General features: G+C 46.8%; 2 protein-coding genes across 7 annotated transcripts in view; one reads left to right on the top strand and one right to left on the bottom strand.

Annotated features, from left to right (window-relative positions):
• Positions 1–6152: 6152 nt before the first annotated feature.
• LOC132022172 (serum amyloid A-2 protein-like) lies at positions 6153–11083 on the top strand. Of its 2 annotated transcripts, none has more exons than XM_059407517.1 (4): positions 6153–6256; positions 8089–8190; positions 10258–10396; positions 10784–11083. In XM_059407517.1, the coding sequence occupies exons 2-4, from the start codon at positions 8100–8102 to the stop codon at positions 10944–10946; spliced, it is 393 nt and encodes a 130-aa protein (XP_059263500.1). In that variant the 5' UTR covers positions 6153–6256; positions 8089–8099; the 3' UTR covers positions 10947–11083. The 2 variants fall into 2 exon arrangements, with proteins under 2 accessions (XP_059263500.1, XP_059263502.1); XM_059407519.1 differs by having other exon boundaries at positions 6169–6256; positions 8096–8190.
• Positions 11084–23388: 12305 nt separating this feature from the next.
• The window catches only part of HPS5 (HPS5 biogenesis of lysosomal organelles complex 2 subunit 2), a 48313-nt gene continuing 44597 nt past the window's right edge, over positions 23389–27104 (bottom strand). The window contains exons 22-24 of one of the 5 annotated variants that reach the window (XM_059407505.1): positions 26325–26407; positions 25971–26098; positions 23389–24249 (exon numbers count right to left, since the gene is read on the bottom strand). In XM_059407505.1, the coding sequence (XP_059263488.1) occupies positions 26018–26098; positions 26325–26407 (164 nt within the window). In that variant the 3' untranslated portion in view covers positions 23389–24249; positions 25971–26017. Of the gene's footprint in view, positions 24305–25970; positions 26099–26136; positions 26408–27104 lie in introns of all 5 variants that reach the window. The other 4 variants (XM_059407502.1, XM_059407492.1, XM_059407477.1 and 1 more) reach the window with 4 other exon arrangements.

The following is a 27104-nucleotide window of genomic DNA, read 5'->3' as shown; positions in this document are numbered from 1 at the left end:
GAATGAATGAGATAATGATCCCCTTACAATACAACTTGATATTGAAAAAGAAACTACAAAAAAGAATTAGTGTTCATCAGGGGTTCCTGGTTCACTCAGTTGGTAAAGCATGGGACTCTTGATCTCGGATTGTGAGTTCGAGCCCCCTATGGGGTGTAGAGATTACTTAAATAAATAAATAAATGTTAAAAATTAGTGTTCATCAAAGGAAATCACCTAAAACTTAAAAAAAAAAAAAAAGGCAAGACATGAACATCTTTGGTGGGGAACATTCTTTTGTCTCTTATACTGATATACTCTGTTAATTAAGTTTTTTTTCAAAAAGGTATTTTTTTTTAAAAAAAGGTATTCTTGTACTGGATATAGTAATTATTTTTAAAACCAGCAATATTTTAAATCGTACCTGAATCGTAGCCTCAAAGGATGCCCACAAATGTTCTCACTTGGATACTAAAGAAGTAGTTCAGATTGAAAAGAGAAGTGTGAAGAGTAAAAGTAAAAGGAACACAGGCAGGTGGAAGCCCAGGTGAAGTTTTATTTCACTAAATGAGGGGCCTTTACATGCAAACGATGACACAGTCAATATTCCGTCTTTTCCCAAACCACGTTGGTCCTCTCTGTTCCCCATGGTATGGTTTGGGCTCCTCAAGGCTCTCTTTCTCCCAGGGCTATGCAGTAGAATTGCAGGGCTTAGGCTGCAGACAACTGCGGGACCTCCCACCTGCTGGGGGCAGAGTCCTGCCCAGGTAAGGAGAGAATGTCCCTCCTCTTTGCACAGCTTCCAGCACTCCAGCTTGTTTTCTGCACCAAAACACTGTCCTGCCCACAGTTCTTTCTGACAAAGGGATCTTCAGAGACACCCAGACTTGAAAGAATACTGCTATGTCCTGAAAAATTAAACCAGGATCTTTATTTTTTTTATGATTTTATTTATTTGTTTCCCAAAGAGAGAGCACACGTAGCCAGAGCTGTAGGTAGAGGAAGAGGGAGAAGCTGGATCTCCAAACAGGACCCCTGGACCCCAGGACCATGACCTGAGCCGAAGGCAGATAGATATTCAAGTGACTGAGCCACCCAGGTGCCTCTAAACCAGGATCTTTAAAAATAGAACTCTGCTTGGTAATTTTACTTATTAAAGTCTTCATGATGTGTGGCCTCCATAATAACATACTAACTAATCTTCCTGTCTCCTGCAATGTATAAAGTATTATGAGTTGCCTTGGCTAAGCCAGGAGAATTCACCGTATTAAAATGGTTTGCTCAAGTGCTCAGATCGGACCCAGGCCACTTTCAGACTTAATGACCCCATCTCGACAACAGCCCTATGAGACAGGGTTTTAGGGTCCCAGACCCAGTTCCAGTGTCTGAGGGGTTCCCCTCACACATCACTAAGCAGGGTGTGTGAGACTTTCACTCAGTTCTGACACCCTCTACTCGAGGTACCACAGATCCCTCCTGTTAAGGATTCAACCTCTTCATCCCCCACCAGTCAGATGTCCATCCTTAAACCCTGCTCTTCTGTGTGCTTCTGACCGATCCCAGACAGTGTTGATCCCAACTCCTCCTTGGGTTCAATTAATGTGCTAGAAGCACTCGCAGAACTCGGGGAAACACTTACTTATATTTACTTATAAAAGAGGATACAAATTGGAGCCAGAAGAAGAAACACGGAGGGCAAGGCGAAAGGTCACAGGCCGCAGGTCCTGTTTCTCCACTCTCCTGAGTCTCCACATAGTTTACCGGCCTGGAAGCTCCCTGAGCCCAGTTCTTTTGGGTTTTATGGAGGCTTCATTGCATAAGGGATTACTTAAATCGCTGGCCATGGGTGACTGATTAAACCCTCCAATCCCTAACCTCTCCATGGAGGTCAGGAGGAGGAAATGAAAGGTCTCCCTAATCACATGGCTGGGTCTTCTGGCAGTCAACCCCCATCCTTACGTGAGGTCCCAGAGTCACCTATGAATGTAACTAAAGACACATTTGTCACTGTCAACACTTAGGGAATTCCCAGGGTTTGGGAGGCAGCCCCTGTGAAAGACCAAATATATATGAGACACATTCTCATCTTCTGAATGACCACATTTTTATTTCTTTTTTTTTTTTTTAAGATTTTATTTATTTGACAGACAGAGATCACAGGTAGGCAGAGAGGCAGGCAGAGAGAGAGAGAGGAGGAAGCAGGCTCCCCGCTGAGCAGAGAGCCCGATGTGGGGCTCGATCCCAGGACCCTGAGATCATGACCTGAGGCAAAGGCAGAGGCTTAATCGACTGAGCCACCCAGGCGCCCCCAAATTTTTTATTTCTTATATGTGCGAATCTCGCAGGCAGGTATCATCATTCTTCTCATTTGAAATTCAGGAGACTGCTCAACCTTCCTTCTGCTGTCCCTCCAAGTCTGGGCCCCAGGTCTCCTACCCTCGCTTGGTCACATTATCCTGTGGGGTATCTTGTCTGTCTAGCTTTGGCTTCTGGCTCTCACAGGCTTGCTGTTCTTCTCATCCACTGAAATTCATTGTAACCGAGAAAAGGAAGGTCTCTGTGGCCTCTCCACAGCCTGGTCACACAGGGCTCCTAGAGGAGGGGGACTCTAAGGGCCTATTCAGCCAGAGCAGCCCCATCCCGGTTGAACTGCCATTTTGCAAAAGCTTAAATTGACCTCCCTCCCCCTGCCCCCCCCCCCAAACTTATTTAAAAGCAAGTCCAGGAAACCAGTCCCAGGTAACAAAGTCCAAGTCCAAGGGTGGGTCAGGCCAGGTGGAGGTATTCAATCAGTGGGGGCACATACTGTCTCCTAGCTACCAAGGAGTATGGGCCCCGGCCCTTTGGGAACCTTTTGGCGCCAATCCTAACCAAGGTGTGATAGGCTGGTTCAAATGTCTACTAGGGTAAATTGTAATTCAATTGGTCATCTAGCATCACTGTGGAGTTTCCTCTGTGTGTTACAATCTCATTGGCCACCTGTGTGTGGCCAGGCCCAACAAAATGGCCTTTGCTCTATAAAACTTAGTCTGGGGACGCCAGGGTGGCTCAGTTGGTTGGACGACTGCCTTCGGCTCAGGTCATGATCCCAGAGTTCTGGGATCGAGTCCTGCATTGGGCTCCCAGCTCCATGGGGAGTCTGGTTCCCCTCTGACCTTCTCCTCGCTCATGCTCTCTCTCAGTCTCTCTCTCAAATAAATAAATTAAATAAATAAATAAATAAATAATTTAGTCTGGAAAGCAGGGAGGGGTCGTCCTCTCTGGAGGGGGTCCCCGACCGGTCTGTTTGACAGTCAGTATGATTCCTGATGCTTGGCGTGAAATAAAGCTTTGCTTGACTTTCGCTTTGTATCAGTTTCACTCCTTTAATCACGGACCCATTATTGGGGTACCCAATTTGGGGGGGGGGAACCAACAGGGACCATCTCATGTCCTCTGTAAACCAGGTCACTTCTTGGCAAGAAAGGGCTTGTCACTACTAACGAAGCTGGCACAATGGACCTCACGGACACAGTCTCTGCACACGGGACACAACAACTCATGCAAGACTCAGGAGGCCTCAGCAGCCTGGAGATCTGATACCGCCCTCCCAGCGTCTTTCCTCTTGTGTCCACAGGAGACACAAAGGGGATGGCTGCCTGTCCCCACTGTCTGTTCTAAGCTTGGCCCTGCAGGGAGTTGCACGTCCCTTCCAGGAACACAGAATACATGACGGAACAAAGGAAGAGACAAGCCTTGCTGGCCCAAGTCCCCGTGAAGAGCACCTCTTGGTTCTGGAAAGTGTACTTGCTGTGTCTGTAATGTTTCTGTCAAAGAAGGGAATGGCTTGAATGATGTCTGAAAGTGGGGAGGGCTTTCCAGCAAGGAGCGGCCCCAAGGGAGTAAAAGAATGCCACAGGATAGGATCACTGGCCCCAGATTTCTGCCCTGGGGAGCCTGGGAAGAGGGGTGTGGGCACTACACCGCCTCCTCTGGGGAGCAGCCCCCAAGCTCCCTGTCACCACTGGCTCTGGAGGGCTGACATCTGCCCCTCTCCCCACATATCTACTCCTGGGACTAAGGGAGCCAAAGAAGCTCAGGGGCCTGGACCAGGGAGACCTCAGTGACCCCACATTTCCCAGGGCATCGTTTGGGTGGAGAATATCCAGATTTTGCTTACCATTTCCTTGGATAAGAACCACAGGGACAGAGGGATCCTTTGACAGCTATCTGCCCTACACCTCTCTTTTCACTGTACCTACAGGAATTCAAATAAGACCCAGACCCAGAAACAGGCATCACTCCTCATGCTGGCAGGCTCCAACCCAAGACCCTGATTCCCTCCCAGTAGTGGAATCCTTGCCTGATCGGCTTCATCCTGGGTCAGTGTCCCCTTTGCAATGTCCTACCCAGAACTCCTCTAGTCTTGTAACAAATCAGAATTCTGCCTCCTGCTTCCTCTCTGGGTTCCTAATGGAGCCCGAGTCCCACCTCCTTCCTGGCTACTGCTTCGTATCTTCCAACCTCCAGGCTGTCCAGGCTCCAACTTTTGCTTTCATGAGCCCTGGAAGCACTTGTGTTGTACCTGCAATGTCTGTTCATATTCCTCGAGTCCCAGACACACCCCAGGCAACACCCCTGAGCCAGCACTCTCTGGGCTGGGCCTGCTGGCCCTACTGCCTTGGGCTTCCAGCCCCGAACCCCACTGTGACAAGAACCAGGTCTTTCCTCTCCACCCCCCATCGTCACTGTCACATCACACACGCACCATCCTCTCCTCTCCAGGAAAATCCCATGACCTCTAAAACTTCCCTTTCACAAACAGGGTCAGGGAGGGGGTAGATGAGGGGACCAGGGCCCCCATCCCTCTGATAAGGCCTGCATGCAATTGCTTCCCACCATCATTTTCCTAAACTCCCAGAGGAAAACCCAGTTCTGTTCTTCCAGCCAAAACAGCTGTTCTGCATGTTCGCAACCTCCCAGCTTTCTTGCTCTGCATCCAACTTTCTCTGCATCCTTCCGGAATCTTCTAGTCTCATCATTTAGCAGCCAATTGGCTATTTCCTGATCACTTCTAGGATATGTCATTTCTCCGTGACAAGTTCAATGTTACTGACCCACGATGTCCCCCATTAGAGCCTGCCATTAGGAGCTCCCACAGCCACTGGTCATGAACACACTCGAGTCTGAAGGACTCCCTTTTCCAGCATCCAGGCCACCACGCTGGTGCTGGAAGCTTTCTGTTCCCGGTCCTTCCTGTCCTACCCCTGCTCCCCGGGGACCCAGCTTCTCCTTATCTCTTCCTTCAGTGGAGCCTGTTTGCTCTTCCATTCGCCTTCTATGCTCATTCTTTAGACAATCAAATCTCTTGTCTAATATTGATTACTCTTCACACCCATTGTCAGTACCTCATTGTGTTGGGAAGGAAATCTTTCCTCACCAGGAAGGAGACTGAAAACAGGCAGAAAACCCCAAGTTTGCTGCACTCTGGAAGCTGCCAGGTTGCACAACCTGGGAAATTAGATGGGAATGTTGGGTCCCCCCCAAAATGGGTACCCCAATAATGGGTCCATGATTAAGGGAGCAAGACTGATACAAAGCAAAAGTCAAGCAAAGCTTTATTTCGTGCCAAGCATCAAGAATCAAACCTATGGTCAAACAGACCCGTCGGGGCCACCCCTTACAGAGAGGATGACCCCTCCCTGCTTTCCAGACTAACTTTTATAGAGCAAAGGCCATGTGGTTGGGCCTGGCCATGCACAGGTGGCCAATGAGATTGTAACACACAAAGAAAGCTGCACAGTCCTGCTAGGTGACCAACTGAATTACAATTTACCCTAGTAGACATTTGAACCAGCCTATCACCTAGTTCAGAATTGGCGCCCAAAAGATACCCAGAGGGAGGGGCCCATACTCCTTGGTATGCACCCCCACTGATTGAATACCTCCACCTGGCCTGACCCACCCTTGTACTTGGACTTTGTTATGTGGGACTGGTTTCCAGGACTTGTTTTTAAGTAAGTTCCCCTGGAGCAAAGTCAATTTAAGTTTAAAGCAAAATGGCAGTTCAACTGGGGTGGGGCTGCTCTGGCTGAATAGACCCTTAGAGGAACAAGGAAGGAGCCTGTTGTGCAAGCTGCTGGGTTCTGGCCAAGGAAAATTTCCCAAATTTCAGGGTTTGGCTTCAAACCTGTCTTTCCCCCTTGTTCCCCCAGCACAGCCCCAGCATATAAAGTGCAGGCATCTCTCATAGGAAGCTCAGCTTCACTGGGAGATCTGCGGGAAGCCACAGCCCAAGGTAAGGTGCTAGAATTTTTCCAGCACTTGTTCTCTGCAGATTCCCTTTCCCCACAGCATTCCTGGGCTGTGTCCCAGCTCTCTGCTTCCTCCCTGCGTCTTGTAGCCTGACAATTAGGAGTCAGCAGATGTGAATGCTTTCTGGGACTGGGATTTAGTCGTGTACTTCCTCGGTGGGGGCTCTGGGATGGGTAGAGCAGGCGTTCCACCAATATTTGTGCATTGTTTCACTCATCTCATTCTACAGAATTCTCATTCTATGGTCACGCAATGCCCAGACGTTTCTTTGGAAGCTTTTTATACATTGGGTGTCAGGGCTCATAGGTGAGGATTGAAATGCAAAGTGGTTTCTTTTTCTTTTTTTTATAGATTTGGTGTTTTCTTTTATTGTTTATTTGACAGACAGAGATCACAGGTAGGCAGAAAGGCAGGCAGACTGAGAAGGGGAAGCAGGCTCCCTGCTAAGCAGAGAGCCCGATACGGGGACTCGATCCCAGTGATGAGGGAGCAGGAGGCTGGCTGAGGACAAAGCAAAAGCTAGCACCTTGCACCCCCTTCTCCACCTGCTCCCCTCGGTAATATGTGTGACATTCCTCGGGCACCCCTGACTGACTGCCCTAAAAGAAAAACAAATAGTTAACTTGCAGAGATCACAATCCTGCAAGACAGGAATCTCCCTTGGTTTACCAATGTCCTAGAGATTTACAACAAAGAAGCTATCTTAACAATAGCACAATTTCCAGAGACAAATAACTCAGTTCCGCAAGCCCTAAATAAAGTTAAATTTCTTCTAAACCCAAATCTTACTAACAAGGACACTTGATAGGAGAAATGTGAAACTTTATCTCTAGATCTCCAAGATAGTTTCGAGAATCATTCCCAAGCATATGGCCCATTGGATCTCACAAGAAGGATCTAAAGGATCTCACAAGAAGATTTTTACTAATAGTAATAAATAACCTTTCTCCCAACAATAGCTAGCCCCTCAAGGTCCTGGAGACCTAGATTCCAAAATTCCTTAGAGACTAACATCTCCCCCTTTGTTCTCACCTACCCAACTCCTGTGTATATAATCAGCCCCTCCTCAGGATAACGGCGCAGCAGCTCTTCTGCCCATGGGTCCTGTCCCTGTACTTTAATAAACCACCATTTTGCACCAAAGATGTCTCAAGAATTCTTTCTTGGTCATTGGCTCTGGACCTCAGCCCACCGAACCTCACCTAGGTTTTAGAACTTCATCACAGGACCCTGAGATCATGACCTGAGCCGAAAGCAGAGGCTTTAACCCACTGAGCCACCCAGGCGCCCCGCATAGTGGTTTCTATCAGGAGTGGGTTAAGCATCTGCCTTCAGCTCAGGTCACGATCCCAGGGCCCTGGGATCGAGTCCCATCTCGGGCTCTCTACTCGGCAGGAAGCCTGCTTCCTCCTCTCTCTCTCTACCTGCCTCTCTCCTACTCGTAACCTCTGTCAACTAAATAAATAAATTCTTAAAAAAAAAAAAAAAGTGCAGCGCAGTCTCTCATGCTGGGATTCCAATGAGGCAAGTGGAAATGGACAAGTGGACCCTTTGGAATTCTCTATGTATCTATGTATCGCCTGCCTAATATATGTATACATACTGTCTACCTCTTTCTACACATATGTACATACATATATATATATACACGGATGTATGTGCACACATATGCATGTGTGTCTGTGTGTGTGGATATATAGATAGAGATAATCCTGAGTGTGGCTCAGTTTTGAAATACAATAGGTCAACATCACCCCTCCCCCCAAATCAGACCAAACAAAAACTAAACACCTGTCATCTTTGTGTGTCTTTGAGTCTGTAGCAGGATGAAGCTTGTCCTGGGCATCCTCTTGTGCTCCCTGGTCCTGGGCGTCAGCAGCCAAAGATGGTTAGGCTTCCTCAAGGAAGCTGGCCAAGGTAAGGTCAAAAGCATGGGAGCAGGGGGAGGCTGCCCCTGGATTCCCTCCAGGATTGCCCAGAGCAGAGGCCATGTCTACACAGACCAAAGGCCACAAGTGGGAAAAGAAGCATGGTTTTCAAGATAGCAGTTTCCCAGGCTTTTTTTCTTAAACTGAACTATATCTGACATATAACATTGAATACGTTTAAGGTGTATGTCATGTTAATTTGATGCATTTATATATTTAATCTGATTGCCACTGTAGCTATAATTAGCACCTCTATCATGTTACATAATTATCCTTTCTTTTTAGGAGTTGAAGTAATTAACTAGACTATAGCATATTTCATAATTACAATATTGTTTGGTATTCATTATACTATGCATTAGGTCTCTAGGGCTTACTTACTACACATGGCCGTTCTCCTTAAACCACATCTGTCCTATCGCTCCACCCCTGGCTTTTCTAGGCAGCATTGCACTCTTCCAGGGGATCCCCAGGCTGGAGGCCACTGAGTTTAGGGCTTCAACTTGGAGCAGGAGCAGGAAGAGAGCTGGGGTCCAGGGTGCCCGTGCCCTCCTTACAATTGGGACGCGAGCGCCACCTAGCGGGAAGTCAGGGACCACTTGTGGCTGGGTTTCAGGCTGCCAGGAAAGGGGGACCTCATTCCATCCAGGAGTCACTGAGCTGGGCCTGTGCTAGGCACTGTTCTAAGAGTTTTGTGTGGATGAATGAATTTGTTTTCATCCTCAGGTTTTAATCTGTAGCCCTGCAGTGTAGAGGCCATAATCCCTTGACAGAGGACCTGAGGCACAAAATAATGAAGAGTCTGACAAAGTCCTCAAGCAGAACTGGATGGCCCCCGTGGTAGAGCTCCCCAGACCTTGATAGAACAGCGCTGTCCTGACTCCCAGACCAGAGAGTGCATGGCCCACGGTGTGGGCGGGGGGGGGGGGGTTTGTTGGGATCACACAGCCTCTTGTGTATCTGAGCAAATGGCAGACACGCCCTGGGAGAGGCAGAGGGCCACGCTGCAGAGCTCCGCTCCCCACAGTCAACAGGCACAAGGAATTAGGTGATGGTGGTTCTGAGGGCCTGGGGCCTGGCTGGGCAGGGGAGCAAGAGGAACACAACTTAGCAGTCAGACTCAGTGCCACGATTTGTGTATTACACAACATCATTTATCTTTATTTTTGTTTTTTGGTGAGAGTCACTGATTACTGCTTTGAGGGTTTACTGTCGATCCTTTGAAATTCTCACAGGCACAGCTGTAGCCTGATCAGATTCCTTCAGTCTGTAACTCGCTTGCTCTTCCTCTTCCTTAGTCCCATTCCTGGGTTTGTCCCAGACTTCCTAAAGCCCAGAGCGGTGATAGCATCCTGGGCAACTACAGCCTTCCAGAAGTTCTATGCGTATTTTCTCAGTTTGTCTGCACAAGCACTCTGTGGAAGTCAATACTCTTCCATTTACTGGGGAGAACACTGGACTTTAGAGCTGGTGGGTCAGTTGCTCTTTTTCTGCCTTGATGGTGACCCCATTTCTATAAAGTTCCCTTGGGGGAACTCATCTTTATCAATTACATTTATGATTGAGTTTGGTCAATTCTGGTGCCACCTAAGCCCCGGATATTCTGACGTACACAGGCCTGAGTTGTCTTCACGCTGCCCACAGGGAGGAATTTCTCCCGCCGACTGGGTTGGGAGCCCTCTGGGTCAGCAGCCTCATTCAGACTTGCCTTTGTCCTCATGCCCCAGTCCAAGGAGCCCCTGTCCTTCCCAGGTAGAGAGGTTCCCTTGTACAAGAAGCATCCCTTAAAGACGACCCCACCTCCTGTTCACACACATCACACACACTCAAAAACCAAGTAGCAAAGTACTTAGAATGGACTCACAGAGAATAAAACTTGCACCAAGTGTGATTCTCCTAACATTCACCCAGGGGAGTGAAAAGTAAAGGAATATTTATCTCAGCCAATAAAATGTCTGAGGATTTTGTCAAAGGCTGAAGTCTTAGAATCACTGGGAGAAAAACTTTTTCTCTATTTTGCCAAGAGAGGATCACTTCCATTTTCTTTCCTTTCCAGGGGCTAGAGACATGTATAGAGCCTACTCTGACATGAGAGAAGCCAATTACAAAAATTCGGACAAATACTTCCATGCCCGCGGGAACTATGATGCTGCACAAAGGGGTCCTGGGGGCGCCTGGGCTGCTAAAGTCATCAGGTAACAAGGGCCCCGGGGATGCAGGGATGGCCTGGCTGAGCATGGCGGCCTTAGAGAGCCAGGAAGGGCCTACAGTAGAGAAGCTTCCTGTAGAGACAGCGGCTCCTGGTCCTCTTGCCCACCCTCCCCTCTGTGCCCAGTGTGGGGTCTGACTGGCTGGCAGAGCCAGAGCAAGGCCAGTGGGAATGGGGGCCTCCCACCCTCCTGCTGTGGGCACGGGGAACAGCCTGGGCTGACCTGGGCTGTGTGTGGAGCAGGGTCCGTGTTTCAGCCCCTCTGGCCTGGGCCCCTCTCAGCCATCCCTCGGAAAGAGAAGGGATTGGTGGGGGCGGGGGCCTGTTGCTCAGCAGCCCCTAATGAGTCTCCACCTGCCTTCCTCCATTCCAGTGATGCCAGAGAGAGTTCTCAGAGAGTCACAGACCTTTTCAAGTATGGAGACAGCGGCCACGGAGTGGAGGATTCGAAGGCTGACCAGGCTGCCAACGAATGGGGCCGGAGTGGCAAAGACCCCAACCACTTCCGACCTCCTGGCCTGTCTGACAAGTACTGAGCTTCCCCTTGGCTCTGTCCTGGGGAGATGGGCTGTGAGGACCCTGAGGGCAGGAACACCCAGTCATTGAGTTCTCTGTCCCCAGAGGCGGGGGGAGGGCACCTAATAGGTGTCTAATAAATGCTTAATGAGACTGACTTGAAAAGTGTGTGTTACTCTTGGGTATAAGGACTGCTTGTTTGCTCCCCAGGAGTGAAGGCTGGACATCTCCACCCTGAGCGGGCAGAGCCTGGGCCCCTGTGTTTGATGTGCTGGGGAGGAAATCTCAGCATCACAGGGACAGACGCCCTGCACTCACTCCTCTCCAATCAGACCTACTCCCCTGTCCAGGCCCCTCTAGTTGCACTTGTGCTATTTCCAGGTCCTTCCACGCCACACCCCTCACTGCTGTCCGTGGTGTCCTGTCACTTTCTCTGACTTCAGTGTCTAGTTCCTTTTGTCTTGTGCCTTAGTGCTCTCTGTCCCTGGGGTCAGGGGACTCAGCTGTGGGAGGACGGGATGGTGGCATCCTGATCTGGCCACTGTCACTTTGATCCTCTGTTGGTTTCTCAGCGGGGCCGTCAAATCCAGTGAAAACCAGTTTCTGTCCCTGCCTTCTAAGAACCCTGCCCGGAGAAGCTTTTCTCCACCTTATTTCACACAAAACCTCCCAGGAACAAAACATGCCAGGAAATGGTGGCACAGGGACATCATCAACATCTGGCAAGTTTTGTTGTCACCTCATCTGGGGACTTTCTTGCTCATCCACTTTGACTTGTGGCACCCAGCAAACTTTTGCTGCCAAGCCAAGTACTAAGGCCACACACTTTCTAACAAGACCTTAACGTCGGCCTTGTGAGGAAGGCCTGTCCTGAATTCATCCTTCCTTTATTTTTTATCCCTTAATAGCCAATCTTCTGCAACTATAGAATAATTCTTTATGTTAAACCCTCCCTCTTCATATCACTGCTCAGTTTCTGTCTCCTGACTGGCTAATAACAGGGTCTCCAATCTGGGGGGTGGGAGAGGGCTTGCATGGGCTCGCCCCTTTGATACCCACAGCACGGAGGACAAGACCTCTCATCTCCTCTCTCCGCCTCTTACTCTTACCGGGCTGAGGCCTCTCCAGGTGTTTTGTTGCTATTCCCAGACCTCTCTGTGTCCCCATCTCTTCATTGCCCAGTCACCTGTGTCCTGTCCTCTGCTCTGCCTCTGCACCTTGTCCCTCAGCAGACTCTCTCCATCAGGCTTTTGGGAAGCCTCATCCCAGGGGTTCTGGCAACTGATGTCTTGGCCTCCCCAACAGCAGCCCTTGTCTCTGATGACATTGGTTCTAAAGATTTTTTTTGTTTTTTTTTAACTTAAGAGGCAGAGAAAGAGCAGGGGGAATGGCAGAGGGAGAGGGAGAAGCAGACCCTGCCGAGCAGGGATCCTGGCCTGCGGCTCCCTCCTGGCCTCCGGGACCATGACCCAAGCCAAAGGCAGATGCTTAACCAACTGGGCCACCCAGGTGCCCCTCTGATGACATTTTTAACCAGTTCTTTTTGGTCCTACCTGAGGAATGCCTCTTACATTAGTTTTTCATCTTTATTCCTACTGTCCTTAAACTCAGATCCCAATAAAAATTCTACTTCTTTGAAGAACCTTTCCAGTAGCCCGGGCAGCACACGGGCTCTCACAGAGCTTCAGTCATACCTGCAGGCTCGTCTTTACCTCATCCCCTCCGTTCCTTTCATGTGTCAGTCCCCCGGATAGATTCCAAGCCTCTTTTTTTTTTTTTTTTTAAAGATTTTATTTATTTATTTGACAGACAGAGATCACAAGCAGGCAGACAGGCAGGCAGAGAGAGGGAGAGGAGGAAACAGGCTCCCTGCTGAGCAGAGAGCCCGACGCGGGACTCGATCCCAGGACCCTGAGATCATGACCTGAGCTGAAGGCAGCGGCTTAACCCACTGAGCCACCCAGGCGCCCCAATTCTAAGCCTCTTTAACATAACTCCCAACCGAACAGTAGTTTACAGTTCATAATACACTTTCATCCTATTTTCTTTTTTTTAAAGATTTTATTTATTTATTTGACATAGAGAGAACACAAGCAGGCAGAGAAGCAGGCAGAGAGAGAGGAGGAAGCAGGCTCCCTGCTGAGCAGAGAGCCCGATGTGGGGCTCGATCCCAGGACCCTGAGATCATGACCCGAGCTGAAGGCAGTGGCTTAACCCACTGAGCCACCCAGGCGCCCCTTTCCTATTTTCTTTTTTAAGAAATGTTTTATTTATTTAACAGAGACAGAGACAGAGCGATCACAAGCAGGCAGAGAGGCAGGCAGAGAGAGAGGGGGAAGCAGGCTCCCTGCTGAGCAGGGAGCCCAATGCGGGGCTGGATTCCCGGACCCTGAGATCATGACCTGAGCTGAAGGCAGAGGCTTAACCCACGGAGCCACCCAGGTGCCCTCCATCCTATTTCCTACATGACTTTTCTTCTGACAAGGTCCAATGTTCTAGAAAGGAAGCCAGATATGCACATAGATGCTTACAACACACTTTAATTAAGAGCCTCCACGGAAGCACACGGGAGGCAACCCCAGCTCTGCCAGGGTGGGGGAGGCTGGTGAATACTAATTACACAGAGTAGCCACCATTTTCTTTGTTTGCAGATGCCAAACCATCCTCTATACTGTACGTGTCTTATTTGATGTAAGCCACACAGAGTCTTTGGGGTTAGCTGGAGAAACCCTGGTGGGGAGGTACATAATTAGGACGGTGTCCGGGGTTGCACACAGCATGGGTGTAGAGCCAGGACCACAGGCTGGAGTGTTCGGCACCACCTGCCTTTTCCCGCCTTCTTAAAAGATGCCCTCAACTGCCTTCATGGCTTTGCGCGCTCCTTTGTCACACCCTCCTGGCCCATGGTCTTCCCTCAGTGCCACCAAAAGGTCAAGCTCTAGTTTGCCACGGTGCCTCATACACTCGATCCATCTGCTCTTCCCATGGCTGCTCCCTTCTTAGCCTGTGTCTCTCACGGGAACTCTCTCCAGAGAGTCCTTCTCTGACTGCTCTGAGTCACCTACTGTAGCTATTCTCTCCTTCCTATTATTAATATGTAGTGATTTTTTTCATTCTTTATGTTCTTCTGTTACTGTTTTTTGTTTTGATGGCTTTCTTGGTCCAGCTTCCATCCTAGGTTGTAACAATTTCTGTCTTATTTAGCTTTAAGTATCTGGCACGAAGCAAAGTATCTGGTGCATAACAGAACCTCAACACTGAATGAATGGACGAATGGTTGAAATAATTTACTTTTTAACTGATTAGCCAAAAGGAGGGGATGAGGTCAAGCTCACTGATGACGGTTAACCTGAAAAGAAGCAAGGAGGTACTCCTGAGAAAGGGAGGAAGGTAAACAGAGGGCAGTGAGGAGACGCAGAACATTTTGGGAGGGGGGGTGAGGAATCTGAGGGAATGTAGTTGTAGCTGCTATTATTGTACATTATTGTCCCCAGGACCCATCACAAAGGGCAAAAAGCATGTGTATTGGAGTGCCTGGTGGCTCAGTGGGCTAAAGCCTCTGCCTTCAGCTCAGGTCATGATCTCAGGGTCCTGGGATCAAGGCCTGCATTGGGCTCTCTGCCCAACAAGGAGCCTGCTTCCCCTGCACTCTCTGTCTGCTGCTCTGTCTTCTTGTGATCTTTCTCTGTCAAATAAGTGAATAAAAATCTTTTAAAAAAGACTCCATTAAAAAAAAAGCATGTCTATCTTGTTGTATGTCCTCCTCGTTACCCAGAGTACCTAACAGAGCTCCTGGCACATGGTAGATGCTCAATAAACACTTAATGAATGAATGAATGAAGCAGGAGGAAAAGTATTCTGCAGAGGATGGCAGGCCTGGGAGCAGCGTTTGGGATATGTGGAGGGTATTTGGTATTTGATACCAAATACCAAATTTTGGTCTGCAGAATGTGGTGATGTTAAAGATCAGTATCCAAATCTATACCAAAATCTCCACTAAAGTTCCATCTAAACTGACATAATCTCACTTTATCATAGAAAAAGTCCTTTCCTCTAGCAATGCTTTACAAGCTTTCTCATTAAAAATGAGAACTGTGACTCCCAGTCATGGCTTTTGAATGTGTCCACTTGGCTGGGCTGAACTATCCCCTCACACTTCTCCGTGAGGCCAGCTGGATGGCCCATAGGAGATACTCCCTGCCCAGGGTTAAAGGATGAAGGGGAGCCAGAGCCACTTTGCTGTATACACACGTCTTCCTTCAGTTATTCAAACACTAATTTACATGCTGCTGTATTTTGCAGACATGGTTGAAGTGTTTAATAAATTATCTTTAATCCAATGGGTGATTATCCTAGGTGGAACTTGTTTCTTCAGTCAGAAGGCCTTTAGAAAAAGGCTTAACTCTTCCTTGACCTGCTCTCCAAATAGGTACTGGGCCTACAATTGCTCTCCTTTCCCTTGGATCTTGCCATCCTGCCTGCCTCTCCTGACTGTTTGGCCAGCCCCTACAACTCTGCAAGCCAGCTCCTTGTAATAAGGCCATTAATATATACATCTATGGCCTATTGGTTCGACTTCTCTGGTCAAACTCTGACACAGAATTTGGTACTATAAGTTGTTTTAGAGGAACAGGATCATAGAGATAGGTCTAGATTTAGATCTCTCACAAGGAATTGGCTTATGCAATGGCAGGGGCTGGCTAAGGAGGCGCAGAGTCTACAGCAAAGACCTGTTTTTCGTGCAACCAAGCAGGGAGGATCACAAGCAGGCTGGAAGTCCACAGGTGTGGGCTCAAGCTCTTGTCTACAGGTGGAATATTCTCTCCCTTGGGTGGTTCCTCTCTTTGGATCTAGTCTTTTAGACCACCAGAACTTCAAGTCACAAGGACAGAAAACAAAAAATTTTGCTAGTGGATCAGTAGGGGTAATAGTGAGAGAAACCACTAAAATGATACTTCCTTGCCTTCATTCCTGGACTCATGAAATGTGGCTATGGGAGAAACAGTACCATATATTGGAAACTGATTTAAAGCACATACCATAAGGGTGGCGGGGGGGGGGGATTGCCTCATCCCTTGCAGGGATTATGATAATGGTGTTGCTCTCTAGCTAGAACTGTGGTTGAGTTTTCAAAACATTATTCCACCACTCTACCCAGCCGGCTACTTCAGGATAATAGGGAACATGGTTAAACCAGTGAATTCCAGGAGCATAGTCCCACTGCCACGTTTTATTTGTTGCAGACGAGTTCTTTAACCAGAGTAATACTGTATAAAACAAATACCATGGTAGTGCATAAGGCATTCAGTAAGTCCACAGACTTTGGAAGAAGCACTGGATGCAAGGAAGACCAATCTATACCCATTGTATCTATTCCATTAAGAAAAAGCATTGTCCCTTCCATGACCAAAGTAGCAGCATTATTCAAAATATGCAAGAAATAGATGCAACTCAAGTATTTATCAATAATGAGTGTTTAAACAAAATGTGGTATATTCATACAACAGAATGGTATTCAGCCGTAACAGGAATGAAGTACTAATACATGCTACGTGAATGAACCTTGAAAACATTAGGCTAAATAAGAGAAGCCAAACATAAGAGGTTATATATGATTTTATTTTTATGAAATTTCCAGAAACGACAAATCCAGAGAAGAAAGATTAGTGGTTGCTATGGCCTGGAAGGAGGGGGAGTAGGGAGTGACTGCAAGAGTATGAAGTTTCCTTTTGGCATGATGGAAATATTCTGGAATTACACGGAGGTGAAGAATGCACAATACTGTGAATATACTAGAAACCTCTGAACTGAACACTCAGAGAGGGTGAATTTTATGGTATGTGAATTACATCTCAACTAAAAAACTGTATGAGGAAAAAAATGTAAATAACAGACTAGGGCCTGGGGCGGGGGTGGGGTGGGGGAAGGAGAGAACATTCATCAAATAATACGAATGATTTAATATGACCATAAAATGGAATACTATGCGGTCATTTCAGGTAATACCCATTTTACCCAGGGGAGTTTTTTAAAAATTCTGTTTAGTATTATTTTGATAATACAACAAAAGAATCTGTTGTTTATCTTATGCATAGGGAATTTTGTAAAAAATATTATTACCATCTCCATATGAAAAAAGAAAAGCACAACTCTTGCTATGTTTAGTGTGAAATATTAACTATGTTTTGGTTAAAAAATAAGAACCAGGATTACTGGGATTAGCCAGGAGAGTATTTTAATAATAATACTAGTCATAATGGCTAATATTTACAGAGCTTGTTCTAGTCCCAGTTGGCCACAGCTCTATGGGGCAGATTATTTTTCAGATGAGGACACCAAGGGGCAAAGAGACTGAGTAACCTGCTCAAGATCACAGAGCTAATGCGTGGTAACGCCAGGATTTGAACACAGGAAGTCTGGCTTGAGGCTCCTCCCTTAACCTACACCACTACTTCCTTGGACAGTATTAATACATAATAATTAAAATTCCCAGTTCTCTGATAGGGACTTACAGTTAATAGAACAGCTTGGAATCTGCTTGGCATTTGGGCCACCATCTGAACGGGCCCTGGGCCCTCTGGATCTCTCACTATTGGATAAATATAGCCGTGCCATGCTCCCCTGTACCCCAGTTTATAGTTGGAGGGCTGCCTGGAGGTTAGACAGGGAGGAGCCTCCAGTACTTTCTATAGCAAGCTATGAGCTGAGCTGCACGTGCAGGTAGGGAGATAGGTCAGGGGGCTTAGCTCTGGGGAACTGAGGGCATCAGGGTAGGAGGAAGGATAGGAAGTGGGTCATGTCAGGGGAGAAACAATCTATCTACTTTTTCTTACCTAATGGACCCCTAACTTGAATAGTGGATTAAGTCTAAGTGATAAAGCCTCAAATAGAAGAATCCTCCCACCTCCTGCCTTCCTCACTCCCACCGCCTCCCCTAGGTTCTCAGGTACTTTACTGGGAAACAACCCCACGGAGCAGACATGAGAGACAGGGTTGTAGATCATGGGAGGAGCATGGCCAAGAGAAGGATGTATTATAGGGCAGGCCACAAGTAAGAGCCTTAGAGCTGGAGCTCAATCCCACTGGGACATCCTGAAGATGCAGTACCAGATGCCTGAGCCCTATCCACCAGGATTCAAAAAAGAAAAGCACCTATCAACTGGCTTCCATTTCTACTGGTCAAATGTGAACCCTAGAGTATTAGGGTTCCTGCACTTCGTGGTTGTGCACATGTGAGTACCGAGGGCTTCCCTAGTGTAGGAAACAGAAGCCCTATGGAACAGACCCAAAGCAAGGTGCTGCCCAGCTGCTCCTGCAGGAAAAGGACCCAAGCCCATGTGGGATTGTCAGAGAACGGGCTGCAGGAAGACGAGGGGGCCACAGGATCTGAGGTAGTACATAAGCCAGACCTGATATACCATAACCCTGTGCTTTTCTAAAGCTCATGGAAAAGCACAGGGATCTCCAAGGCATGTAGAGTAAATTCACTCTGGAAGGAAGGCACTGATGGGATGTTCAGTTGAAGATAAGAGAGAAGAGAGGAAAAGGCACTGGTTAGCCAAGGGGAGGGGGAGGGAAGCAGGAAGGGCAGAGAAATGTAAACTAATGGACTTGTGAAATGGGGAGCCATGAACCTAGTGGTGCCACACAGACAGAGTCCAGCCCAGGGGGACAGGATCTGGAGCACAGTGCTCTCTGAGAGACTGGGAAAGCTATGGGGTTGGTGACATTCTTAGCAACAAGACTGGATCTCCAGCACACCATGTAATATTTTGCTTAAGACAACTTGCTTTTGTTTTCTTATAACAGAAGTTTTTTAGAAGTTGGGGTAGAATCAGGGTGATGTGATCACCGTTTCAGTTAGGGGATCTGAGGAACATATGAGCCACAACGTCCCCAGTGGGGGGTAAGTTTCAAGGGCAATAAGAAGCAAGTTTTTGTTAGCTAGGGGCTGCCTCTGGTCAGCCTGACCGGCACGGCCTTGGCTCCTCCTTCTCTCCAGTCCCCTAGGTCATAAGGGCCATTCCAGCTGGCATCCACCAGCACAGAGGAGGGGGGACCAGAGAGCCTAAGCTTAAGTCTGACATGGTCAGAGGCCAGTTTCCTGGCACACTTCACAGAAGGCTATTTCTCCATAATTATTTAAGCTGAAATAAACTGAGAACAGAACAGACTGTGAGACCGGTTCTACTTCCCTTCCTTCAATTAGACTAAAGCTAACTTGCTGTCACAGAGATTCAGTAGCTTAAGGAATGCAAAGATTTATGTTCCGCTTAACATGGCAAGTAATCCACCTGCTGGCGCCTTGGCTCCTTCCAAATTGCTGCTTTACCAGCTTTTAGCCCAAGCCTTGCTACCCAAAGGGCAATCCAAGGAAGCATGGCCTGGGAATCTCTTGGAAACGTATAATCTCAGACTCCACCTTAGATCTTCTATGGCAGCCAGAGCCAGTTACTTAATATGGGGTTCCCAAAGCAAAAGAAGAATGTGGAGAACCTTATTCAGAAATCAATTAAAATTCCAAGATGTTGGGGACGTCTGGGTGGCACAATCAGGTCAGCACCTGCCTCTGGCTCAGGTCATGATCCAAGTCCTAGGATCGAGTCCTGTATCGGGCTCCTTGCTCAGTTGGGAGCTTGCTTCTCCCTCTCCCTCTGGTGCTCCCCCTGCTTGTGCGCACGCGCTCTCTCATTCTCTCTTCTCTCGGTCTCTCTGAAAAAGAAATAAAATCTAAAAAAAAAAAAAAAACCTTAAAAAAAACACCCGAAAACACTGACACAAAGTCACTAAACCCAGGTTTTACCTACTGATAACAGGTATAAATATTGCCCACATCACTAGAGGGAAATCAATTTGAATATTCACTATGATTCAGAGTTGTCCATCTAGAAAGATGTATTACTTGGGCAAGATGGGAAAACCACAATCTGGGAAAACATTCTCTGTATTTAGGCCACAGTGGTGCCAGTCAGTATTTTTCTGAGCCCTCTGGAAAGAATTACCATGAAGGATTTTTTTCCGGGCTGCTTCTGTGATCTGCATTTGATCCAGAAGGCCAGGGCTGCCTGGAAACTCCAGACACCACACAGCAGCTGTGTCGCAACTCTACAGTGTTGTTCAGAAGTTTAGTGGAATGCAGAGCCTTCTAAACGAAGGGGTAGGAAAAGCTCTGACCCCACTCTAAAGTTTCTGTTTCCGGGCACAAGGAGAGATGTCAGCCCCTTGTTCGGCCACAGAATGGTTAAGATGATGAAGTCTGTGTTATGCTTATTTTATCACAATGTAAGGTAACCCACACTTGTCATTCAAAGGTTAATTTAAGCAGGGGCCCAACCAGAGGTTCACATGCAGAGCGTATCCAGAAGCAGAGAGCCCAGGATGAGAGATAAACTCTGGAACCGAGAAACTGAACTTGGAAACAAGTCACCAACGGGTCTCAACGACAAGCTCAAGGATTCGGGCTTTATTTGGAAAGCAGAGGGGAGCCACCAAAAGTTACAAATGGGGAAGAGGCCCGATTAAGGCTGTGTCTCAAGAGGACAAGAAATCTGGCGGTGGATCTCTCATTAACCTCCCGTGAGACCAAGTCAGGGGTTTCTAGAGAATTCAAGATCACTCTTCAGCTAAATCTAGGAACAATGTAGGAGTAGGAGGATTAAATCAGACCCTTGATCTGCAGATCCCAGGCCTGGGGCAGGATCCCCGACATCAGTATTTGCCACTAGCTCCTGCGGTGACTCCAATGTGTAGCAAGTTTGTGAGTCACCTGACTTGGGGGGATACCTAGGTGCTTCTATTTTAAGGAGCTAACACGGAGTGGTAGCGGAGGGGAAGGTAGAGTTTGGAAGTGAAGAAAGAAAGGTCATTAAACCTGCTCCGACTGTCCAGGCAGGCAAGAAGGAATGCGAACATGGACCAGCGGCAACAGCAAGTGGGGGAAAAAACTGACCGATGGAAAAACACCACCAACACAGAAGGGAGAGCATTTCCCGAGGGATGGCGCATGAGAGTTGAGGAGGGGAGAGGCAAGGACAGCCACAAGGTTCCGAGCCTTGGGCAGGACAGGGACAAATTTAACACATGCAAGGACATTCTTTTCTTTTCTTTTTTTTTTAAGATTTTATTTATTTGAGAGAGATTTATTGAGATCACAAGCAGGCAGAGAGGCAGGCAGAGAGAGAGGAGGAAGCAGGCTCCCTGCTGAGCAGAGAGCCCGATGTGGGGCTCGATCCCAGGACTCCGAGTTCATGACCCGAGCCAAAGGCAGCGGCTTAACCCACTGAGCCACCCAGGCACCTCTGCAAGGACATTCTTAACTTCAACTTTGGTCCTCCCGCTCTCTCGGAGTCATACAAACCAGCTTACTCGTGTCTGATCACTACTGGGCACAAGGATATTCCAGCCCTTGCACACCACAGCTAACACGTGTTCCCCGCGCACTGTCCCGAGCTCTACTGCCCTGCACTTCAGTCTCATGTGTCTGGGAGAGATGGCTCTCCCTGCACTCTCTGCGCTGAGCGCCTGCTCCATGCTTCACTTTCATCACATTCAGGACTTCCGTCACTTCTCAAACCATCCTGAGTGCTACTGCTGTCCCCATCGTATGGATGAGAAAACTGACACTGACAGAAACAAAGTAACTTCTCCAAGGTCATTTAGGAGACAGAACAACATTCAAAGCTAGACAGCCCGCCTCCGCACCCAAGCTCTTAGCCACTACGCTACCCTGTAGCCCTGTTGAAAGTGAGGCCACCCTGCGTCACTCTCTAGAATTTTTAGGCCAGTGAAAGATACAAGTTGTATTGGGAAATACTGCCTAATATCCACTTGACTGTTGAAACTTTATTGCTTAACTGAAGGGGCTTTTTTGCTGTTGCTTGGTTTACTTTGGAAAATAAATTCGAGGATGTGATTTAAAAAAAAAAAATTATTATTTATTATTATTATTTTTTTAATGCCAGAAATTTCTCTGTACCCTCTTGGCAAATGAGGACAGCTGTATGATCCCTTAGAGCAATCTGTCAGGAAATGATTGCACCATCAGGCCAGTTCAAGCCATCTCCTTCTGAGATTTCTTCTGGGTCCTCTTTTGGACAGTCATCATGTGACAACAGAAGCTGATGGCCAGTGAAAGGAAGCATCTTGCCCTTTACCTCAGTACAGACGAACATTTGACATAATCCAATACAGACAAAACCCAGCTGATTCTAGTGGGAAGGTAAGATATTGTGACCGACAGAAATATGTACTTGGCCTTCCTCCCATTTCTGGCATACAGCTCCTAAAAACCCTTGGAATTTCCTAAAAGATGAGTGCCACAGAGGTGTCTTGTAGTACTAATGAGGTGACATTTGGACTGCTCCTAAGGATGGGGGCTGGTTGCCAGTAGAGCCAAGCACGTGATTTAGAGAACTGGAACCTTCAATCCCATCCTCTAAACCACTGCCCCACCCCGACCTCAGGAGGGAGAGAGGGACTGGACATTGAGTTCGATGGCCAGTAACCAGTGATTTAATCAACCACACCCTTGTAACGAAGGCATAAAAAACCCCAAGAACTTGACTCAAAGAATTTCTGGACTGATGACCATGTCATATTCAGAGAAGGTGGAGCTTGGAGCGGGCACGGAAGCTCCTCACACTTTTCCCCAAATTTTGCCCTATGCATCTATTCTATCTGGCTGTTCCCGAGTTGTCCTTAAATAGTAAACTGGCAATCTAGTAAATAAACTGTTTCTCTGAGTTCTGGGAGCTGCTCTAGCAATTTAATCAAATTATCAAACCCAAGGAAGGGATCATGAGGACCTCAGATTTATAGCCAGTTGGTCAGAAGTACAGGTAACAACCTGGACATGTAATTAGTGGGCAAAGCAGAGGGCGGGGGTGGGGAGGTAGGGGGATGGGGTGACTGGGTGATGGACATTAAGGGGGTCACATGATGTAATGAGTATTGGGTGTTCATAAGACTAATGAGTCACTGATCTCTATCTCAGACTAACACATTACATGTTAATGAACTGAATTTACATTTAACAAAATAAAATGGAGGGCACTCTTAGGACTGAGCCCTTTACCTGTGGGATCTGATGCTACCTCTGGGTCAGTAGTGTCAGAAATGGGTTGAACTGTAGCCACCCAACTGGTGTCAGAGACTTCCTTGGTAAGAGGAAACCACACACAAACACACCCACCCACCCACCCACCCTACCCCCACTTTTGAGCAGAATCGTTAGGTTTTTTATGCTTCCCAAAACTCTATGAAACTGTGTGAGCCTCCTTTCCCTGATAATCTCTTCAACCCATCTGGTTACATAGTATCCGAATATCAAATGGAAGTCTGACAGCCATTTCCGTCTGTAGCTCTCAGTGTTATGACTGAATCATTACATATCCAACTTTTCTTACTCCACATTGAGGTTACCCACACCTTCCTGCAAATTGCTTACAATAAACCTTGTATCTATTCAAATAAAAACAGATTTTACATTTATTATTAATGTTAATGTGCTACAAAGGTACAGGAGCCTGAGGAAGGCATTCTAGTACATGGCTTAAATGACACAAGCGCCTACTACCGTCTTTGTTAGTACTTCGCTTTCCTTTATTATGGCTTTTAAAAAATAATTTTTAAAAGTGCATGATTCCTTTGGGCCACCGTTTAGTAAAGATTAGAGATAAAACATTTCCAGTAATAAATTAGTCATTTGTATATAGGTTCAGATTAGAAAACATCAAATACTAGGAAAAATATATTTTAAATTAGCTCAATTTAAATATGGGGTCATTTAATGTAAATATCTAACTTGAATGCTCAATGTTTCACTTCTTTGATGTGCTAATTCCATTCTGCCAAGTCTTATTTCAGTAATTTCTCAACTATTCCAGCCTAGATGTAAAAAGAATTCAACTCCTGCCAGTTACTTTATCCGTCTTCATGGAACTGGGAGGAGAAACTTCTGCTCCCTCCATGACAGTCACAACAGGAAACTAATTATCCCAATCCACCAGCAAGGAGAAGGTAATACTGTCGTTCAGAATAAGGCCGGCATGGCTGGGAACTTTCATATTCTGATTCCAGGGCACTTCATTTCACCAGACAAGGACTGATTCCTTTCAAAGTTCAATCCTGGTTGAGAAACACTGAAGGCACAGATGGAGCCACAAATGCAGAAGTGAGGGACACTGACAAAATTACACCCCGGAAGGGGGCGGGGTTTTCAGGCGGTACCTTTCCTTCAACAGCAAACGCACTCAGGACATTTGGGAGCATGATTCAGTTTTTCTCACAACGTTGTGACGTGTGCTCAATCTTCTTCCACTAGGCCTGCTGAGACCAGAGAAACCGATCACATTTTTCAAGCATGCTTTGTATCAAGGCTCTGAAATCCCAGAGAAAAGAAACAAGCACATTTAGTTTTTGTTGTCCTTTCTTTACAAGACACTTTTTTAAACACACAGAAAATTAAAGGATTCAAAAAGTTGACTGATCTGTGCATCAAAAGACATGATCAACAGAGTGAAAAGGCATTCTGTCCTATAGGAGAAATTATCTGTACATCATGTATCTGGTAAAGGGTTAATATCCAGAATATACAAAAAATTCAAAAAAGAAAAACAATACGATTAAAAAATAGGAAAAAGGACATGAACAGAGGTCTCCAAAGATAATATACAAACAGCCAACAAGTGTATGAAAAGATGCACAGCACCATTAATCATTAGGGAAATGCAAATAAAAGCCACAGAATCCTCTCACCTCACCCCCATTAGGATGGGTACTGTCAAAAAGAAGTAGCTAGTGTTACTGAGAATATGGAGAAAATGGAACCCTTCTGCACTACTGGTGGGGATGTAAAATGGTAACCCCTATGGAAAACAGTTCCTCAAAAAATTAAAAATAGAATTCCATATAATCTAGCAATCCCACTTCTGGGTACACATCCAAAAGAATTGGAAGCGGGGTCTCAAAGAGACATTTGTACGTCTGTGTTCACAGCAGCTTTACTCATAAGAGCCATAAGGGGAAGCATCCCACGTTGAATGGATCCACAAAATGCGGTACATCCACACAATGGACTACTTACTATTCAACCCTAAAAAGGAAGGAAATCCTGGCACATGCTCTAATATCAACGAACTTTAAAAACACTATGGTAAGTGAAATAAGCCAGTCATTAAAAAGGCAAGCACCATATGAATTCACTGATATAAGGTACTTATAATATAGTAGTCCTCCTCCCTTACCCACGGTTTTGTTTTCTATGGTTTCAGATACCCACAGTCAACCATGGTCCAGAAGCAAACAATCCTCCTTCTGATATCCCATCAGAAGGTCAAGAGTAGCCGAATACTACGTCACGATGCCTAAGTCACTCCCCTCAGTCCATCTCATCACGTGGGCATTTTATCAACTCCCATTATCACAGGAAGAGGGGTGAGTACGGTACAATAAGATATTTTGAGAGACAAAGAGAGAGAGCAAGAAATGGAGAGGGGGAGAGAGAGAGAGAGAGAGAGAAAGACCACATTCATATATATAGCCTTTGTTCTGGTAAGCTGTTATAACTGTTCATTTTATCAGTTATTATTAATCTCTCACTAACTTAAAAATTAAACTTTATCACAGGTATGCCTATATAGGAAACAACCCAGTACATATAGAGGTTCGATATATCCATGGTTTTAGGTATTCACTGGTGGTCTTGGGGAATACCTCCCTTGGATAAGTCAAAATCACAGAGACAAAAGCAGACTGGTGGTTGCCAGAAGCTGCACAGAGGCGGTTTATGAGGAGTTGTTTAATAGGTAAAGTCTAAGTTTTGCAAGATGATATGGATATACTTAACACTACTGAATCAGACACTTTAAAAATGGTTAAGATGGTAAATTTTACGTTATCTGTATTTTACCACCACAAAACAAAACAAAAAAAGCCCTGAGACAATGTGACATTTGGTGCTGTCTTTGCAAACTGGTACATATCAGCCCTGGGTATTCACATTGGTCCACAAGGGTCTCGGTCATGACTATGAAACACAGCATTACCTTAGGCTCGTCCTTCAGCAGCAGAGAAGTCTCAGCGCCCTCAGCTACTAGGGAAAGGCTGGGGCTGAATCATCTCTAGAGCCCCACCCCCTTCTGAAAATCTGTGAGCTTCCACATTCCCCAAGTACCTGTGGAAAGGGCGTGACAAGGCGCGACAAGTTATTACCTCTGCCTTTTCTCAGCAATCCTTAGGATATCACAGGTTCTGGTAAACCTCTCTGACAGCTCCACCGTTAAACCACATTCCTGTAGGAGGGTCCAGGCCCGATCTGGGCCCATGGCCTTAGCTAACAGGAGTGCCACATTCTCCATGTTGATGGGGGAAGGTCCATCATTGAAGTTCCCATTTGGTACCTTCTGGGGGCTTGGTTTTGTGCTCTTGTTCTGTACGAGATGTAGGAGAAGCTTCCATTCCTCCACAGTCTCTGGGATCCAACCTACACACATATAGAAACACACAAATGTTGGCTCTAATGGCTCTTAGCACTCTGCCTGCGTACAGGAGATGGTCAAAACCATCCTAACACAAAGTTGCTTTCTGAACATTTGTTGAGTAATGTACGATAAGGAGAAGTCACAAAATTAGCTCCAAAATTCTTCATTCACCCACTCACTCAGGAATTTCCCAGGTATAGCCTAGGCTAGGCACCCAAGGTGCTGTGCGGGACCAGCCAGACATGATGAGCACTGAACTCCTGTGGAGCTCACAGTCCAGTAAAGGGGGTAGAACCCAGATAAACACAGAAATAAATCTGTACTTATAAACTGGGCCAAGTGTGATAAAGACCAGAGAACCACGGTGCCGGTATGGCTCATTCGTTAAGCATCTGCCTTTGGCTCAGGTCATGATCCCTGAGTCCTGGGATCGAGTCCCACATTGGGCTCCCTGCTCAGGGGAAGCCTGCTTCTCCCACGTGCACTCTCTCTCAGATAAATAAATGAAATCTTTACTTGACAAAGAGAAAAGGGGCACGTGGGTGGCTCAGTGGGTTAGGCCTCTGCCTTCGGCTCAGGTCATGATCTCAGGGTCCTGGGATCGAGCCTCACATCGGGTTCTCTGCTTAGCAGGGAGCCTGCGTCCCCCTTCTCTCTGCCTGCCTCTCTGCCTACTTGTGATCTCTGTCAAATAAATAA

Source organism: Mustela nigripes, chromosome 1, assembly GCF_022355385.1.
Source record: "Mustela nigripes isolate SB6536 chromosome 1, MUSNIG.SB6536, whole genome shotgun sequence".
NCBI classification, from domain to species: domain Eukaryota; kingdom Metazoa; phylum Chordata; class Mammalia; order Carnivora; family Mustelidae; genus Mustela; species Mustela nigripes.
The sequence above is the reverse complement of the archived record's forward strand: the minus strand, read 5'-3'. Positions and strand labels throughout refer to the sequence as shown.